Raw genomic sequence first — 21014 nt, 5'->3', positions numbered from 1 at the left:
TCTTAAAGTTGCAGGAAGATTAAAGGCTATTGATAATGGAGCCTGATTAAAAATAAGCATTTGTTCAAATGCAAGATTTATCTGATTGCTATTCAGAGGTTTATGTGGCATCTAGTACAGGGCTGCTACATCTGGTACATTCCATCTTTTCTCTCAGGTTTCTTCCTCCGAGACAACACAACAAACACAATGCCAAGTAACACTAACCTTAAAGGAAACACAAATCTCTGTTTTCAATTTGAACACTAAGCTTCAGAACAAATGTCCTCACTAGAGTTAGTTTTCTCTTCATAAATGAATTCCAATGCATTCCATAAGCAATTAATGTATTTCAATCAAAATAAAGACAGCATTAGAGAGTCTAAGTGTTAAAGAATTCTGAGTCTGCTTTTATATATAAAGTGAAAAGTCACACAATTTCTTCCGAGTCACAAAGCAAAAAAGATTTTTAAGACACCAAGTAGCTTACCCAAAGCACAGAAAACATGTGGTCAGCCTATTTCTTCAGATTCAGCATTTTAAGTAAAAGTAGCTAAAGTTTTGTAGGCATTTTCAGTGACAAGGCACTTAAGAGCTTTTCACGCTTTAAATATTCAAGTCAAACTTGAGCATCCTGAGAAATGATCTGGCAGCAGAACATCAGCACTCCAGTTCTCTTCTATCCTTGGCACCATAAAGCCTGCTCAGTGGGCAAAGCTGGGTCCCACAAAGCAGCCACTGGCCCACACTCGGGCCCAGCCCTCACTGTGAGGAGAGTACTGAGTTCCCTGCATCTTGCCACTGGGGGTCCCCAGCCGCCAGTGACCTGTGGGAAACTATGCTCACGTCTTGTCCCATCTCATCTGATCGTTCCTACCATTGTCTCCTCCACAAAGGAGGGCAGGATATGGCTAGACACAATGATTTTCCTTACGATCATCTTTCTTGAGAAAAGGGCATGGTCTTGGCTTAGGGACCTCCCTAAGGGACAGGACACTTGTGAGGGGCCACCTGCTTCTCCCCTATTTCCACAGGAGAAGCCAGCACCACCGAGCCACTCTGAAGAGTGCCATCAGATGACATCCCATGCCAGGAGACAGAGGAGGGTGACTGGCTGGTTCTGAGGAAACTGTGCAGACTGCAAGAACACAGAGCCTGCATAATGCACTGTTATTTAGTGCTGGTTTCTGTACATACCTCCAGGTTCACCTCAGAAATGATCTCGTTCTTAAACTTTCACCCCAGGAGGAACTACACTTCCCTCCCTCTGCATGGTCCTGATGACCCCTGCGTTTCACTCAGTAGTCAAATCAATACCTGAACTGCCAAACAGAAAGAAAGTTCACTGGGATGCAGAAGTCACCACAGAGCGGTTCACTGAAAGCGGTCCCTTTGACACAAACGAGCTGGTGATTCCTCTGGCTGAACTGCCTCATTGGTTTCTTAACAGGGCTGAGCAGTCTATGCCTGACTGTCAGGGCACTGAACTCTATACCTCGAATATTTCTTCTCTGGATACTTCAATGCGGCAATGACCAGCTTGGGGCTGCTGAAGTGACAGTTCATGTCTGAGGACTTTTAGTTTCTGGACCAAATCTCTTTCGTATCTCTGGGCAGGAAGCTCCTCGTCCTCCACAGAGCCTTCGGTGGGCAGTGGCAGCGGCTGGCTGGGCTCCTTGAGTTGGCACTGGTGACTTGAGAAGAAGAGAGGCAGAAAGTCACTCTAAAGCCCAGGCCAAGGAAACTCCACGCATGCCTGCACACAGCGGGACTGAGGAGAGAGTCATGCACACAGCTTCAGGGAGAATGAGTTTCCCCGATGACATAACCAAGTACCTGGCTGTGTAAAAACTGCTGATAGCTGCCATGAACCTAGATGTAGCTCCAGGGAACAATACCGGAGATACTTCAATTCCAGGCCACCATTTATCTCATACATTATTAATATAAATAAAAACGGAAATTGCTGTCATTTATCATGCACCTATTATGTACCTGTGAGACTGACCAACATGACATTAGATGCACCTCGGCAGTTAAAATGAAACAGAGTTGAGGGGAAAATGCAGACAGGAGAAAGCAGTGGAGGGGGCAGGATGCACAAGGCAGGCAGCTCGAGGGAGATCTGCTGATAACTGGTCTTCAGTTTATTGCCAAGATTTCTAAGCCCGCTCATTATGAGCAAAGTGAAATACAAGGACTAGGAATAGTAGGGTGAGCTATGCAGGATGTTTTGCTCAGAGAACACAACAAACCTGGAACACCGAATATGGGATCCGAGATAATTCCCACGGCCAAGTTATCTAGGAATGGGCACAGGGGAAGGCTTGGCCCTCTGGAGTGCACGTCGCAGGCTCTAAGAAGAAATCTCACTTCTCTGTCTCTCAACCTAATGGCCACGCGTGTCTCTAGAGTGCTGTGTGCAGAACCTTCCTTAAGAAGCTGCCTAACACCCTCACCTCAGTGAACTTTATTGAGGATGTAAGTAAGAAAAGGGTGGCAGCAACATGTGGCCTCAGTACTCTTTACAGCTAATTTAAGAGTTTAAAATATGCAATTATTTACCAACAATTTATCATTATATTGCTTATGCTTATTCAACAAATAATGCAGTAGATGAATTAAGAAAAATATCAGTTTAAAAAACATTAAATTCCAAATGAAAGAGGTCAACAAAAGTTTTTTTCAAGTCTTACTTCATGATGTGGTGTAACCTTGGGTCTGTAAACTGGGTTGTTCGGTTATTATGATCTACAAAATATATTCTCCCAGAAACTGTACTTCTGACTTCCCAACCTGGTGGCAGTGGTCCAAGTTCATCGCAGTTCACACTGTTAAGGTCTCTACCAAAACGGAAAATATAGAGAAGTTTGTCCAACTGAGTAGGAGGAATAAGACCAAAACTTCAGCGGCAGGAGCCACAGAGGTTCCTTATCAAGGTGTCTGTGTCCCATTCTGGCAAGACAGACAGTCATGGTGCTACTTACGCCAAACCCCCACTCAGTCCAGACCTCTTTGCTGCAAATAGCAGCAACATCCGACAGATAATAACAGAATTTCAGAGCTTATGACCATAATAAGGAACAAGGTCTACCTAGGGAATATCATTTCCTACACGAAAGACGGCCCAAATAATAGGAAGTATCTGAGTGCTGTCGGAAAACTATCTGAATACACAAGTTAAATTAAATGCTCAAGGTCTTCATTGAAAAACTCCCAGACAGCACCCAGTTTTTCAAGGTCGAGGGGGCTATATTAACATGCACTTGAAAACTCACAATTCTAAACAGTTGCACCAGGACAAGGCATTCTCATTTTCAAGCTGGCTTTTTTGCTAAGCAAGTATTTTCAATTCTAAGCTCTTGATTAATTCTTTCAGTACAATCCACAGTCAAGTGGGAGCACAGCATTACTGACCAAGATGTCTTTCTAATTAACACAAAAGCCTGTCATTTCTCACAGTGGGTACTAAAGAGACACTTCATTCATTTGCAGGTAAGATTTTCATTCTAATTATAGAGACTGAATCATAAATTCAACATAGTCTTGGAAAATCAAAGATAGGAAGCTTATTCTCAGATGAAACAAATTACAAATAAAAAGGAAATGAGCATTACTAAAAATCTTATTAGGTAGTAATGCTATTCTAAAAGAAAAAAGAGAAAAAAGCAAAGCAAAGCAAAAAAGAAACTTAACTCTGTTACGGGGTGGGTGGGGTGGGGTAGGGGTCTCTCTGACCTGGGCTCAGATGTATGGCCTTGTAGAAGGAATTCGTATAGAAAAGCTTCATCTCCCCCAGGAATGGTCCCCAAGGGACTGAGGCAATAGGGACAGTAAAGTAGAAGAGAGAAAGGGTAATAGAGTCTTTATATTTCCTTTTTAACTTTTTATTATGGAAAATTTTAAGCATATAAAAACTAAAGAGAGACGATAACGAATTGCTACATGACCAGCTTCAACAATTACCAACTCATGGTCAACCCTGCTTCAAGTAGACCCCTATTCACTTCCCCCACCCCAATTTATCGAAAACAAATCCCAGACATCATATCATTCTGTTCATCACTATTTTTAGTTCAAAATGAGAACAACACATCTTGAAGGGTCTGTGGCTTTTCAAGTCAACTGCTGGAAAAACATCTTCGATGGTGCATTTTAGAAAACGTACCTTGGTATCCTGGGGTCGTGCCACGTGCTAACTCCAGTCTGTGTGTGCAAAAAGTAAACTTGCCCCTGGACTGTTGTTCTTTGTTCTGCAGAAGAAATTAGGGATAAAATTAGATCAATTCAATTCTGAGGGGAGTTTTCAAACATCCTCCATGCTCTCACTTCAGGTACTGACCGCCACATCTAGATAACACTACCCCGTGCATGCATTCTTCTCTCTCAGGTCGCCCTTTCTTCTCACTTGTACCCCCATGCTGTCCTTTCCAGAGCACTACAGAGATCCTCATCCGGCCTACAGGTCACCTTCATTCTCTTTGGTATTAATTTGCCTAAAATTTCCACATGATTTCTAAACTAGGACATGAGCAACTGCTGAAAATTCATGCTAAGCGAGATTTATCACCACCTCTTCCAGGTGTCTATACCACCACAAGCTTCTAATGGCACAGCAGTGCAAACATCAGCATTTATGGCATGTACAACCTACTAAGGGTTAAAAACAACAACCCCCTGAAACAGTGCAGATAACTGGCCACGGAAGGGTGAACGCTCTCACCGTAGCCTTCGGGCAGTTCTGGCGACTGGTGGCCATGCGGTCGGTTCTGAGGCGTCTGCAGTGAACCTCGCACATCAGGATTTCGAAGCCGCTGCACCTGAAGTCTTTGACCTTGACTTGGAGACTCCACAAACCTGCAGTTCCCTCCACCAGCAGCAGCACCGGTACCGTCTGTATAAGGGGCTGGTTCCTCCATGAAGCAGCTGAGTGGCCTACCGGGCCCTGAGTCTTCACACACCGTTCTGAAAGCGACAGGAGTAAGCAGGCATGGCTACAAGAGTCACAGCAAAAGTGCCTAGACTCCCTGGGGGCACCGTCACACGACCTTCATTTTGCTTTCCTTGAAAAACTTAGTGTTCCAAGGGGCTTCGTTTTGTATCCCATTTAAACAAAAAGACATACAGACTCTATTCTAAGAGGAACAGGCGGCCAGCATGATATCAAGGCCACCTGTACAATTTCACTCTAGAGTAGAAAGAACGACTGAAAAAACCAACCTCGCACTCTCAGGAACTTGTGAAATGAGATTTCACCTTTCTTGATTTCCAAACATGCATTTTCCTTGTGACTTTATGATGGAACTCCCGGTTACATAAAATACCACAATGCCTTTAAGTACTTTCCAAACATCAATCTTTACCCCCTGAACAATTCTGAAGACATTTACCTTAATAGGTTATTTTCTCTTTAAGCAAATATTTTTTTTAAAAAAAACCTCTCAGGTTGAAAAATTTCAAATATATACAAACAATTGAGACTAGCACAGTGAACCCCGGTACCCACCAACCAGCTACAATGACTATCCCGTGGCTACTCTTCCAATTCCTTCTACCACTAGGTTATTTCGAAACCAATCCCAACATTTTATCAAATTATCCTTCAATATTTCAGCATATACCTCTAATAGACAAGGACTTTTTCCATTATTACAACTAAAAAAAGTCCATTAATTTTTAAAAAATCAAATACCAATTGGTGTTCAAATTTTTTCTAATTGTCTCATCATAAGCCAGGATCCAAAGTCCTCACATTGCATTTAGTAGCTATGTCTCTTTTAATATTATTTTATAGGTTCTCCTTCCCTCCTTTTATATATTTCGTTTTCCTGTAATGTATTTGTTGAAGACACTGGGTTGTCTGTCCTATCGAGGACCCCACTCTGGACGTTCCTCACTGCATTCCCTTGGAGTCATGTGACACATTCCTCCTCCCCTGTATTTCCAAGAGGTCTGTGAATGTTGGATCATCTCTCTTTTGTTGGCCAGGTCCATTAATTGATGGGGCACTGCAAAACTGTGACAGTCACCAATGAATGAGAGTTTGATTTTCTTGGTTATTTTTATGTTTTAGGTATTTTTCTCCCTAATTGTCATTATGAACTCGTGGATTTTTAATATATTTGATGTATTTGAATTCACCGCAGTTATAATTCTGTCACCCAGGCTGTGTGCTGGTGTGCAGTAGCATGATCATGGCTCACTATAGCCGCAGATTCCTGGGTTCAAGCAATCCTCCTGCCTCAGCCTCCCAAGTAGCTGGGACTATAGTCATGTGCCACCACACTAATTCTTCTCTTCCTCTTTTGCAGTGACAGGTCTTGATATAATTCCCAAGCTGGTCTCGAACACCTAGCCTCAAGCAATCTTCCTGCCTAGGCATCCCAAAATGATGGGATTACAGGTGTGAGCTACCACACCCAACCAATTGCAGTTATAATTCTTACTGATGCTCAGACTGTCCCATCTTTGGACAGTGAGAGCTTCTTTAAGTTGGACTCTGAGTCTTCTGGGCACAACCCCAGCAGTTTTTACACCTTCCTTCATAAACAAACCAGACCACAGTTTTATCCCAAATGCATCTCCAGCTCTCAGCACAGTGACTTAAGATGGGAAGGACACTTTCATATAGGTCAAGAGGCTAAGGCAGAAGAGAACTGGCACACATTGCCATGGTTATACATACCCTTCATTTTCTAGCAGACCTCTGCAGTCCACCACCGAGCCGCCGGTGCCTATTCTGTCTCGTGTCTGTAAACTGACTAAAGCAGAAAAGAACAGCTTGTGTTAAATCCAGTGGTGTTTTATATAATTGTAAAACAGTGAGTCCCTGCAAATTTAGAATTTATGGACAATATCGTAAAAAATGAGGCATATGTATACACATACACACATATATTCTTTATGTTTTCAAATATGAAGCATTTTTCTCTAGTAGCTGCATACCACCACCTACCACTTGGAATATTCCTTGGTAACATGAAGCAGAAAAGGGTGCTATGTTTCTCATGATCTTCATAATAATAATAAGGCAATATTAAGTTACACTGTTTTTTTGGAAGACTTTTTTGGGGGGGGGGCATGGGGTCTCACTATAGTTCCAGGCTTCAAGCTCCTGGGCTCATGGGATCCTCCCACCTCAGCCTCCCAAGTAGCTGGGACTACAGGCATGTGCCACCGTGCCCAGCTTTTATTTTTTAAGATTTTGGCTTATGTTTAATAAGGACATAGAGTGTCCTTTCAGTATCTGTAAAATCTAAATGTTTATTCTTTATCTCTAAAATAAACACAAGACATTTATAAAGTTGTTTTCAGCTATTTGTTTTTTTCCCCTGGCACATCCCTCCACAAAGAAAGGAAGAGATCACGAGCAGGAAAGCATTAGATGAGAACATTTTCATTATGATGGTTTTCAGGATGTGAACCCACTGTTCATTTATCTTAGGTCAAGTCTATAGAAAACAAAACCTAAAAGATTTGGAGTCATGCCATTACTCCAGTGTGCTGCAGAGCTACTGTTTTCTTTGATTCCTTGCAATGTATACAAGTCAACATTCAAGCTATCCTAAAATACAAATACAAATGGGTAGATAAATGGATAAGCTATTTAACAGTTAACTCATTTCCAATGGATTGCCTCTAGTCAACACTTTGTAACATGAGCACATTTAATTTTTCATTCTAAATAATAATAGTCCTCTGACTCTAGAAATCATATTACATGGAATTCTTCATGAATCATCTTTGCTTTTCATATATGTGATGGGTCTTCCAGAAGAAACTATTTCCCAACTCTTGCATATGTGGCCACCATTCTTATCACCTACCCTTGAATAATACAAAGACAAATTAATTGTACATTAATGTGATGATTAAAATGACATTTAAAATTATAACTCTAAATCTTCCTGTACCTGAGTCAACTTTTAACTCAACTTTAAATGACAAGATGAAGGGAATTAGATAAAACAATAAAAACTATACAAAACAAAAGTTTCTGGTACTGACGAGGTGGCCCCCATGTGCAGTTTGTCCTTTGACGGATGTCAGCATTGTCAGTACCTATGTGTGTTTCCTCAGCGATGAAGTATCTATAAAAGTATCTCTTTATACAAATGAAAAAGTTCTTACCCACTATTTGGCCACGAACTGCATCAGTATCTGAGGGATTTAGTTTGCATAGATCCAAACGCTGGTCTGCAAACAAACAATTGAAAACTTAACCCAAGGAATGTTAGTTAACTAGGGAGGAAGTTAGGCGTTCTGTATACAGAAAAAATAAAAAATGACGCCTCCTGAGCCTTCTTCAGTTGGAGTACGAGGCAGAAAAGTGTTTGGTTCTTACATCCAGTATCTTTTAATCTGCTGATGGCATTGGAGAGCAGCCGCACACAGCCCAGGAAGCCAGCTCCCTGTTTCTTGTGAATTTTCTTATGGTTCCACACGCTGATGGTTATAGAATCTGTTTTCCCTACATATCTGGAAAGAACATGCAAACTCACTTTTAGTTGTATTCTGAATTAGGATATCTCATTGAGATTTTATATGATTGACTTAAGAAGTCTTATTAAAATAATGCTGGCTCTATATTCCACGTGTAACAGGCATTCAATAAATACACATCTACTAATTTCAATGGGCTGGGAAAAAGATCTACTTTGTTCCTTCTGCAAGGAGCAAATGTAGATAATCACATGATAATAATAATCTTACAACAGAGATTTACTCTATTTTAATAGTTCCATAGGATAGTGACATGATTCATAAATTCCTACCAATTAGGCTTAATATAGAATACTAGTTTGCAATAAGGGAATACTTATAACCCATAGATCCATTCAAAGTACACAAAAGGACACTAATTAAGACACTGATACCCCACTTACTCTTGGTGCAAGTGAACCATAGAGAAAGGAACGTTCATGACAAGAACTTTCCAAGCCACTCATAGAGCCTCAGTATAATTGAAACTGAGTCTTAGAATGTAACTACTAAAAATCCTTCCCAAATGCAGTTTCATTAACAACTTAAGTTAACAATAAGACAATAATCTTCCAGTATTACTTTGATGAAAACTTCTTAGCAGACATGAAAACTTGGTGCATATAAAATAGCGGTCTTCAAGGTGCAATCCATTTTTTCGAATAAATATAAGAAATTGTCTCACAGCTAATATACATTTAATCATGTCGAACTCTCTTACAGAAAAAATACTAGGTTTAGGGTTGTATAAAAAATCAGAAGCATGTAGGGGCCAGGAGATTGAAGAGTTTGAGGTTCACAGAACTAAACCATAAAAATCTATGAAAATGCCAAATGTAAGGACATTCAAGTACATGAATTCTAAACTGAGGCAACGTGTATTAATTTGGCCAGCCACTTTTCTCATCGATAAAAAGTTAGCAATCCTTTTTCTCCTCTTAAATGCTTCTCTTGAAAGCTGGACACCTACTTTCCTGCCACTGCCCAAATAGTTTACAGAATGTTCAACTCACAGATCATAGTGCTGGTTCCACTTTGGGTCCAATGTGTTTTTCACAGTGTCAGTTGAGTGGCACTGCCCGGACCCATCCACGACAATCTTTGCAAAGGGGTCAGGGAGTCCTATGGGAGAGAGAACAGTTACACCTAGATGAGACTTGACATTTATCAATATGAAAACGCACAGTCTCAGGCTAAAGGGAGCTTCATCTAATTTGGTATAGAAGATTACCCTTGTACAATTTATTCCCTAATTTTGAGGATAATTTTGATTGGCAAAATAAGTTGTTTCTATTTAAGCTTTCTAAGAGAGACAACCCAGTGTGCTTCCACTCTCATATTTTTAGAGGATAGAAAATAAAACTACAAAAATGGACTTAAAATTCAAATTTCCATTTCTGATGATCATTAAAGTCGGGTTAATTGAAGGAAAGGGTGTCTGAAATTAATTGTACTTAAACTTTCTAAAAAATAACAATGCCCAGAAGTCATGTTTACTGATTTTTGCCTATCTTATCTATGGAAGTTTTAATTTGGTAAGTCCCTAGATGCTAGAGGATGAATCAGACAGGTGGTGAGGCACAAAGGTTCTCAAGATAGCGCTGGATGTGAGCCACCACCCTGAAGCTTCATCACTACTTAGAGAAAGCCTTTGAGCCTGTTTCTTCACCTTGAAAGTGTAAATGATACCACTCAAGAACTGAGCAACATTCTTGTGAGGATCAGAAAGTGTGTGAAAAGTTTAATGCTTCGGGCACCTATTTCATAGTAGGTGAATCTCTTAAGTTTAAGGAGTGATTCTTTTCTTTATAAAAGGATTCTGTGTTTATTTCTGCAATTCTTTTAATTATTGAGCTTTTAAAATGTGATTTAATTTATAAAATTTGATTGACAATTTTACTCAAACTCAGCTATTTGACAGAAGAAAATCCCATTTGTATTTGAGCTGAGAACACTTCATCCAGCAGGAAGTAATATCCTAATGGGTGGGGAGGCAGAGAAATAAGGTGTGGCTGCAACAGGGAATGAGAGAAACAAGTTTTCTGTTATGATTTAAAAATTCTGTGCCTTTGAGCTAAGGAGCCCCTTTGGGATAGTCAACTGGGAAATAAAAGTGTGTCAAACCATGAATCAGTAAAGGATGAGCCTTTCACGAGAATACACCGTGTTTGTTTTTGGTTTTGTGTTGGAGTCGCACTCTGTTGCCAGCTGGAGCTCAGTGACATGACCGTGACTCACAACAGCCTTGACCTCCTGGGCTCAGAGATCCTTCTGTCTCAGCCTCTGGAGTAGCTGGAACTGTGGGCATGCGCCACTACTCTCGGATAATTTTTTGGTAGAGACAAAGTCTCGCTATGTTGCCCAGGCTGGTTTCGAACTCCTGGGCTTAAGCAATCCTCCCACCTTGGCCTCCCACAGTGTTAGGATTACAGGCGTGAGCCACCATGCCCAGCCTCCAGTGTTTTTTAAAAAGTTTAAAATTCCAGAAATATATGAATAACATTGTTATTATAAGAAAACAAAATGAGTGTTTACTTACTGAAGAAGTCTTTCTTTGCAAGGTTCTTGGCACATAATACTAAAAACAAATTAAAATTACTAAGGTTAGCATTTGTGGACAAGATTACCACCATTGCTAGTCTATATTTACATTAGAAAAAATAGTTTCTAAAAATTATCTTTGCCAGTGATTTGTCTTTCAAATTTACCATTACTTTAAACAAAAGCCAACAACTATATAAAAAGTGTTTGCTCCTCGAACTGGAGATCAATTATAGCAAACACAAAGTGCTTTAAATTTAAAATATTAAACAGATGCAGATGGAATTATCAATATACTCTTACACTGCATAGCTATACGTAAAAACCAATTCAAATAAACACCTGAAGTAGTTACCCTTCTAGCTACTGCTACCAACAACAACTACTAAAGGAGCCATGCATATTTTCTATTCTCATAAACAATACAATTTGCAAATGTAAACTCTGGTATACTGGAAAACAGAAAGCAAGGGGAGACTGGTAGAAAACACAGGGCCATCATCAGGGTGCTGTGAACAAGTAACAAAATGCACGGTAATAACACAGTGTTGGTCTACAGAAAGAACGTGACTAGTGTTTTTGGTGCTATTCTCTCATTACAGGTCATATCAAATTATCGTTCAGTTTTGTCACCAGGCCTGCTGGCTGTGCAATGGAAGATACTGTGTCAAGGAAGAACATACTGATGTACTTTCATCCTTTGCACTGCTTCACAAATTTGCTAATATATAAGAATACAATGTTTTATTAAGAACTTTTAACAACAGTAGATACGCTTGCTGTTGTCCTGCCTCTTGTATCCTTTACAGTGTATCTTTCCTTTAATAAATCTACCTCTTCCAGTTTGTAACTGTCTTTAAAAAGAAAAAAGAACTTTGAGTTATATTATTATTTTATAAAAATATGCTCACATAATAATATTGCTCTGCAAACTTTCACTTAGTATTTTTCTATAACAGCTTTATTGAAATATAAATAATATACCATACAATTCACCTATTTAAAATGTTTAACTCTGTGGTTTTTAATATAGTCATGGGGTTGGACAACTGTCATCACAATCAATTTTAGAACGTTTTTATCATTCCGAAAAGAAATACCACACCATTAGCAGTCACTCTTCATTTAACCTCAGGTTTCCCAGTCCTAGGCAACCACCAATCTACTTTCTTTCTAAGGATTTGCCTATTCTGGACATTTCATATGAATAGAATCACGTAACATGTGGTCTTTTATGACTGGCTTCTTTCACTTAGCACTTTCAAGGTTCATCCATGTTGTAGCAGGAGTCAGTACTTCATTCCCTTGTATAACTGCGTAATATTCAATTGTATGGATATACCACATTTTCTATTCATCAGTTGATGGACATTTGGATTGCTCTGCTTATGGGCTATTATGAATAATCCTGTACAAGTTGTTATGTAGACACATGTATTTATTTTTGTTATAAAGCTATGAGTGAAACCTCTGGGTTATAAAGTAACTATTGTTTAAGATTTTGAGGAGCTGCCAAACTGTTTTCCATAGAATCTGCACCATTTTATATTCCTTCCAGCAGTGTACATGGGTTCCAATTTCTCTTTATTCTCATAACATACACTTGTTACTGTCTGTTGCTGGATTTGTATATCTCTGTGGCTTCAATTTGCATTTCTCTGATGACTAATGACTTTGAGCATCTTTCCATGTGTTAATTAGCTATTAGTATATCTTCTTTGAAGAAATTTATTTTCCAATCTTTTTTCCATTTTTAAGTTGGGTTGTCTTTTTATGACTGAGTTGTGGAAATTCTTATATATTAAGAATGATCTTAATTAAGGGTATTCTTAGCTAAATACCCTTATCAGAAAAATGATTTGCAAATATTTTCTTTCATTCCATGGGTTATCTTTTTACTTTTTTTTTTTTTTTTTTTTTTTTGAGTTGGAGTCTTACTCTGTCGCCCAGACTGGAGTGCAGTGGCTGCTTGCAGCCACTGCAGCCTCGATCTGCTGGGCTCCAGTGATCCTTCCACCTCAGCCTTCCAAGTAGCTGGAACTACAGGCATGCGCTACCATACCCAGCTAATTTTTTTGATTTATTGTAGAGATGAGGTCTCACCAACTTGCCCAGGCGGGTATGGAACCCGTGGGCTCAGGCAATCCACTCACCTCAGCCTCCCAAGGTGCGGGATTACAGGCTGTGCCACCGAGCCCGGCTATCTTTTTACTTTTTTGATGGTGTCCTTTGAAGCACCAAGATTTTCCATTTTAATTAAGTCCACTTTATCTTTTTTTTTTTTTTTTTTTTGGTTGTATGTCCTTTTGGTGTCATATCTAAGAAGTCTTTGCCTACACCAAGGTCTTAAAGATTTACTCCTGTATTTTCTTCTAAGAATTTTACACTTTTAGCTCTTAAATATACATTTTGGTCTATGATCCATTTCATATGTTGTGAAGAGGTTCAACTTCATTCCTTTGCAGGTGGCTATCCAGTTGTGCCATCATCATTTGCTGAAAAGTCTATTCTTTCACATTGCCTTGTCTTGGTACCTTGTTGGAAATCAATTTACTATAAATATGAGAGTTTGTTTGTGGTCTCTCAATTCTATCCCATTGATCCATATGTCTCTCCTTGTGCCATGGCCTCACTGTCTTGATTACTATGATTTTGTAGTAAGTTTTGAAATTGGGAAGCATTAGTCTTCCAACCTTGTTCAAGGCCTTTTTGGACTGTCTGGATCTCCTGAATTTCCATATGACTGTTAGGATCAGCTTGTAATTTCTGCAGCAAAAGCCAGTCTGGATTTGATAGGGACTACACTGAATCCATAGGTAAATTCTGGGAGCACTGCCATCTTAACAATATTAAGTTGTCCAACCCACAAACATGAATGTTCTTCTTTAGGTCTTCTTTAAATTCTTTCAACTTCGTTTTGTAATTTTCAGAGTACAGATTTGTGTCTCTGTGTCTGTCTGTCTCTCTCTCTAGGCTGGAGTACAGTAGGCCCAATCACAACTCAAGTGATCCTCCCACCTCAGACTCCACAGTACTGAGACTAGAGGTATGCACCACCACGCACAGCTAATTTTTAAAATTTTTTGTAGATAGGGTCTCACTGTGCTGCCCAGGATAACCTTGAACTCCTAGCCTCAAGTGATCCTCCTGCCTCAGCCTTCTAAGTGCTGGGGTTACAGTTATGCTCAGTCTGCACTTCCTTCTATTAAACGTCTTCCTATTTTTCCATTTCATTTCAATTAGCTTTGTTAGTGTCTTTCTAGAAATTTATTGATTTCAATAAATTTGTCCGCATATATGTGTTCATAGTATCCCCAATAATCCTTTTTATTTTCGTATAGTAATATTTCTTCTTCAGTGTAATGTAATCTGTATACCTTTCTTTCCACCTCAGTGTTTTTAGTGGATAGAACATAATTTATTACAGCTCCTGCTGGTACTTCCTCTAATTACTAAAGTAATACAAACTCAAAAATACAGAAATGTATAAATAAAAACTACACACCTCTAAAATCTCATCATTACTTTCTGTTCAGCATTTGCCTAACCATTCTTAAGTGCTTATTTTTCCCATTAAACTTTCAAGTAATTTTGAGCAAGTTTTTAAATAAGGTTTTAAAGTATTTTATAGAAGTCCTGCATATTCCTATTTGGGTTTTCTCAAATAATTTGTTTTTTGTTTCTATTGTTAATGGGATAATTATTTTAACTACATCTTTTTATTTATTTTATTTTTTTAATTTTGTTTTTATTTTTAGGAACAGGGTCTTAATCTGTCACCTCGGCTGGAGTGTAATAGCACTATCATAGCTCACTGCAGCTCAAGCAATCATCCCACCTCAGTTTTCTGAGTAGCTGGGACTACAGGCATGCCAAGTCCGGCTACTTTAAAAGAATTTTTTTTGTAAAGACGGGGTCTCACTATGTTGCTCAGGCTGGTCTTGAACTCCTGGTCTCAAAAGATCTTCCCACCTTGGCTCCCAAAGCACTGAGATTTTTCACTGCATTTTCGAATTGTTATTTGGCTATAGAGGAGCTATTAATTTTCTTACATTAATTTTAAATCAACCATCTATTTGAACTCTCTTCACATGGACCTATAATGTTTTACTTCCTTCAACTTCCCTTTTCTTTCCCAAAGCTTTGAATATCTTAACAGCTCTCATATAAAACTCAGTCTCCAAAACTGAAGCTGAGGTCTTCCCACTCTGACTAAAAACCTGGTTCTCTCCTAGGATTTGTTATTTCAGCAGGAGCATCAAAATGGCCTATAGACTGCACAAGCAGAAACCTACATGTCTTTCTGTCTCTTAAGCACTCTCAAATGTGTCAACTGTTCAGCATCTCTACCCTTGTCCTGTTCCCAGAACTGCTATGATGAAGTGATCTTTTCAAGACTTAAATCTCCTCATGTTTCTCACTCTTTTAATTTTTAAAATTCTCCAGTGGCTTCTCATTACAGAACTCCAGTCCTGTGAGACTCTGATCCCTACCTCTTCCCTTCTCCTCCCCGGCCTCAAATATTATCCCCGAGTCTGGGCCCTAGTTTGCTGTGGTGTGGTGCTAGGTTGCTTCTGAATGGAATTCTGATCACATGTCTCAAAAATATTAATCTGTTCATATTGACAAGGCTAGCATGTTTTAAGACGCCAGTGGAATTTGCTTACATCATAAAGTAGAAAAGGTCTTAGTAGTGTTAGCACAAATAAAGTTTTGCCTCAGTTTTATGTAAGGATCACTTAGGGTCATTCTGAGTCTAGTTCAGATGATGGCATATGATTTATTCTACTAAAATAATTTTGTGATCTCGAGATGGAATTAAAAGGTAATTTACTTCTCATCATAATTCCCACTCTACTTGGATATTTACCGCTCATTTTGTTTGTTTGCTTGTTTTTTTGAGTTGAAGTCTCACTCTGTCACCCAGACTGGAGCACAGTGGCTGCTCCTGGTCACCGCAGCCTCGACCTGCTGGGCTCCGGCAATCCTTCCGCCTCAGCCTTCCGAGTAGCCGGAATTACAGGCGCGCGCTACCACGCCCAGCTAATTTTTTGATTTATTGTAGAGATGAGATCTCGCCTGTCCAGGTGGGTCTCGAACCCGCGGACTCAAGCAATCCACTCACTTCAGCCTCCCAAAGGCACGGGATTACAGGCTGAGCCACCGAGCCCGGCCCGTTCATTTTTAAAAAATACATTTATATACCAATTATAAGTGAGATTCTTGGGGTACACTGAACAAAAGAGACAAGTACTCTTACAGAAAACCGAGTTTATTTTTCAGTGTAGACCACTGCATGGTTGCTTCGATTCCAATTCGGAAGTACCCCCCACCTAAGCCACATCATGTCTCTTACATCCCATAATTTCCCAATCACATACCACAGTTTTCCTGATGTTGGGGATATGGTCAAAGTGAACCACATAATTCTCACTAAGCATGTGAAACATGGAAGGGAGATGCTTTACGAACATGAGGCGCTTTCAATTAGTAAGACAAGCTTCTTCACCTGGTCCCTGGCAAAAGACAGGGTCACAGAAACAGAGTAGGTTTCACCTACTCCCAGGAGGAGCTACAACAACACACATTTAGTACTGCATTCTACCTTGAGAAATTTTCTAACCTGTGTCAATACTTCAACTATCTTTCTATCCCAAGGCTAGAAACTTTCGTGCAATGTTTTTACTCCTCTCTTCCTCTTCTAGTTATGTGTGTCACCAAGTCCTATCATTTATATCTTCCAAACCCTTGAATTGGTCTCTTCCCCTGTTTTTATACCCTCTCTCCCATTCTTGGCTTCACCTACACACAACAGCACCCTCCCTGACTGAAGACTCCCCATCCACAAGATACTCAGCCACCAGACCAATCTTTTGAGAGCCATTTTTATGTTCTTGGGCTCAAAAAACTCAAATGGCTCTGTATTATATTGCACCACAAATCTAAATTTTCTCCCTGGGTTTTGGGATTTCCCATTCCCTAACAGCCCGGTTCATTATCCCTCCTCCCTGCCCCAACTCTAACTCCCTCCAAGAGTTTATTCTTGCTACTCAACCCATTTCACAATGCCTCTCTCTTTGTTGGGCTCTATCTTGAGGGTCCAGGCCAAGTACTCTTTTAGGAAGGCCTCATTCAGGCCAGTGTTTCCCAAATGTCACCCTGTGATGATATTTTCACTAGTGCCAACATGAAAAAAATAAGGACAATGTAGTGAGGTTTTCATAAAACGGAACCAATTACTTTTAAATGGCTGTTCTTTGCTCTGATATTTTGTCTTTCCCTTTTGTTAACATTTTCTTTCTTTAATGAAAGGAGGTAACAATAAATGATGATAAAAATGGTGATAGCTTTAGTAGTGACTTGGAAACATAAAAAGTGGCAAGATTATGCTGATGTCCACATTTATATAAATGTTTTAACTGATCTGGGTAGTACTGCTCTAACCATCAAGGATCTAGTACCTTTTCTCAATCCTGTTTACTTAAGAATCATTCAGTACTCAATTACTGTCATACAAGTGGCTTTGTCCCCTAGCTAAGTTAAATCCTCTGAAAGTGGAACTCCATCTTCTATCCTTTTAGACACTGGTTAAATATGATACTGGCTACACAACAGGCAGGCAACATGGACCTTGTGGTGAACAAGTCACAAAAAGTAAGCCAAACAGAACAACAGCGATAAAGACATAGGACAAGAAGCTATCGTTTCAATGGTCTAAAATATCTAAGTAAAATTTTCTTTCTTTTTTTCTTTTGAGTCAGTGTCACTCTGTGGCCCAGTCTGGAGTGCAGTGGCACAATCACAGCTCGCCACAGCCTCAAACCTGGGCTCAAGTGATCCTCCAGCCTCAGCCCCCCAAGTAGCTACACAGGTGTGCACCACCATACCTAGCAAGTTTTTTTTATTTTTTTGTAGAGATGAGATTGTGCTATGTTGCCCAGGCTGGTCTTGAACTCCCAGGCTGAAGCAATCTTCTTGCCGTGTCCTCCCAAAGTACTGGGATTACAGGTATGAGTCACCACACCCAGCCTAAAAATTTCACTTATTAGAAAATATAACAACACCTAGGATAACTGTCAACACATGTGTTAGCTGTCTACTTCATCTAACTTTTAGGTCTAAAACATACTTTAAAAAATTTTCCTTGGGAAAAATCCTTTAAGCTACTAAAAGGGGTAAAAACAGAATCTCTGCTAAAGGCAATGAGTAAGGTTTCCTGATGAGTGTGTTTTGCTACCATGCCATTCTCAAGGTCACTGAACTAGAGCCACTCATCTGGTAATTCTGATACAAATTTAGGAAATCCTCAAATTTGCACTTAGAGAAAAAAATCACATTTTGGTTACATCAACAGACTCAAAATGCCAAAAATGTTAAGCCCACACAACAGAACTGAACTAATAATTGCATTGTTTGCTTACTAAAACAAATACTTTTCCACTCCTTCTCAGTCAATTTACATATACACTATACATATATACACAGGGCTCCACTATCCAGACGTCATTAGATGATAACATCACTTCTTCTTTGCAGGGAAAATTGCCTAAGTTAACAAAACACATTTTAGCAACCACCAGTCACTCCTACTGGCTTTGGAGAGGGGTGAATTCAAGTAAACTGGTCCTCCTGACACAGGTTTCCAAAACATCCCCTTGCTTAAAATAAGGAAATATGGATGTTCATCTTCTCTAAATGCCCTACATTAGAAACAAATGACAAAATCATGTGAATTAGTTGAAATTGGAAGTTGATGGAGTTCAGATCATACCTGTAAACCTTGTAAGGCAGGGCTGCTGTAGCAGAAACAGCCTCCCCCATGAGGCAAAGCTCAGCTCTAAAGATGAGGTGACACTGGTCTGCTCCTCAGCCTGTCCCCATAGGTCCCAAACACTGACAGCACTTGTGTGACCCTTTCCAGTCTAAAAAGTTCTTTTGCAAACATGAAAGCTTTTTACATACTCTTCTTAGGCTCATAGGCGAGTAAACACGTGAGGCAGAAGTCCTTTTTACCACTTTCTAGAAAGCAAGAAGACTCAGAAGGCTTCCACAGGCATCTCTACTTCACCCCAGGCTTATCGCACAGGGCAGCAGCATCATAGCTCTAGAAGAGTCTGAAATTAAATCTTTGATTTATTTGTCTACTACTTAATGTCTAGCTCCACTGGAATAAGACCTGTGTCTTTTCTTATTCACTACTGTATCCCCAGAGCTTGAGACAGTGCCTGGCACACAGATATTCCTTTAAAAATATTTGCTGAATAAATGAATTAGGTAATAGCTTTATTTATTTATTTATTATTATTATTACCCTCTAACTAACTCACTAGAAAATAAGCACCAAGAATCATTACGTTCCTAGCATAGAGCACAGGACTTGGCATAAGTTAGTGCTCAATAAATGTCTGTTGAAATAAATCACTGCTTGCTTGAATGAATGAATGAATGAATGCAAAAGTTCTGCAAGAGCCTCCATTGTACTGTAGCTGACTCAAACCCCGCAGACCACAAGGAACCCAGAGCCGGGCAGCTTTGCACACACTGCCTGACAGATCTTGCTCTTCAGACCAAGTTTATGCTGTTTCTTAAAGTTTTATTAGTGCACTTGGCTGGCACTCAGGAAAAAAAACGTTCCATAGTTTCAAACCAGAAGTAAAATTACACTGAGGGAGAAATAAGGTAATGTCAAAAACAAAAACAACAACATAACATCATAAAGTCCAGAAGGCATTTGGAACTTTTTTATTTGCACAAAGCTCTTATTAAGGAACTGTCATTTTTATATATTAGGGGGATGATCTCCAAGGATCTGTTACACCATCACATTCCAAGAAAACCTATAACTGAGGAATATATTTAACTTTTAAATTTTAACTTTAAAATATTTTTCCTACCATGCTGGATCTGCCCACAGAAACTGCAGTACTGAAAATGGGATGACCTCTTCCTGGGTGAAGAAAGAAGATAGGCCTCACAAGAAGCAATTTCCAAAGCTACTGCTTTCTTTTGTTTGGTTTCTTCCCAAGTATTACAGGTGAGACACCTTTGCTTTGGGAGATAAGAAAAGTGTCTCATTTAAAGTCTGTCTCTATAGGACAATTTCTATCTCCAGATCATGTTTCTACTTCAAATAAACCCAAATGGAATGTGTTTGAGAAGAACAAGGGCATGGAGGGTCAGTGTAATTTTACAGGCGGAAACACATTTCCTTGCCTTTGACCATAGCACATTCAGGATTTCATTGGAGAGAGTTTTGTCTAAATACCTGAAGTAATCAGTTAATTATTTAATGCTGTCTCTTTAAACACGTTTATTTTTCCTTTCAAATGTCCCTTACTCAAATGCCATATGCAATGACAATGTTTATTAATTGCAAACTTCAGCCCTCAGTGTCTAGTATCTCATCTCCTGAAAGGCTCAGGATAATTTTACAAGCAGAAAGTAATGAGCAGTTTGCAACACGAGCTTCCGACACTATCCTAGAAAGCAGTCTGTCTCCCAGGCAACCATCTGACCGACACATCTGCCAAAAACACTGGAAGAAACCTATCAACGAATCTCAGTGGATGGCTTAGAAACTTTCTCTTCATTTTGTGAAAATTTTTTAAAAAATCAAATTCCCTTTAGTACAACTAATAACAGTAGCCAAAATTTATTTAGCTTGTAATGTGACTAGACATTATACCACGTATCTGACATACATGATTGTGTTTATTCAACATCACAATTCCAGGAGATAGTTGTTATTATATTCATTTTACTGATGAGAAAACTGAGTTTAAAAGATTAAATAATCTGACTAACCAAAGTCACAGAAGAAGCTCCTGCTTCTCAGAAGTGAATCTATTTATCCACTTAACCAACATTTACTGACCACACACCACATGTGCCAAGCACTGCTCCAAGGTCTGAGGACGAACTAAACAAATGGGTGTCTTCAGAGTACTTCCAAGCCCAAGGAAAGCACTTTTAGGGAAAGTAAACTAAGACTATCTTTTTTTTTTTTTTTTTTT

The 21014-nt window shown here is 39.4% G+C and overlaps 1 protein-coding gene across 1 annotated transcript in view; it reads right to left on the bottom strand.

Annotated features, from left to right (window-relative positions):
• The window catches only part of SMURF1 (SMAD specific E3 ubiquitin protein ligase 1), a 29286-nt gene extending 12811 nt beyond the window's left edge, over window positions 1-16475 (bottom strand). The window contains exons 1-11 of the mRNA XM_008072893.2: window positions 16358-16475; window positions 11000-11038; window positions 9474-9582; window positions 8324-8457; window positions 8110-8175; window positions 6665-6740; window positions 4703-4944; window positions 4148-4232; window positions 3718-3795; window positions 2676-2822; window positions 1475-1673 (exon numbers count right to left, since the gene is read on the bottom strand). Of these exons, the coding sequence (XP_008071084.2) occupies window positions 1475-1673; window positions 2676-2822; window positions 3718-3795; window positions 4148-4232; window positions 4703-4944; window positions 6665-6740; window positions 8110-8175; window positions 8324-8457; window positions 9474-9582; window positions 11000-11038; window positions 16358-16475 (1293 nt within the window). The remainder of the gene's footprint in view (window positions 1-1474; window positions 1674-2675; window positions 2823-3717; window positions 3796-4147; window positions 4233-4702; window positions 4945-6664; window positions 6741-8109; window positions 8176-8323; window positions 8458-9473; window positions 9583-10999; window positions 11039-16357) is intronic.
• Window positions 16476-21014: the final 4539 nt, after the last annotated feature.

This window comes from Carlito syrichta, unplaced genomic scaffold (assembly GCF_000164805.1).
Source record: "Carlito syrichta isolate Samal-C Ts95f unplaced genomic scaffold, Tarsius_syrichta-2.0.1 Scaffold315497, whole genome shotgun sequence".
Taxonomy (NCBI): domain Eukaryota; kingdom Metazoa; phylum Chordata; class Mammalia; order Primates; family Tarsiidae; genus Carlito; species Carlito syrichta.
This window is presented reverse-complemented; position numbering and strand designations above follow the sequence as displayed.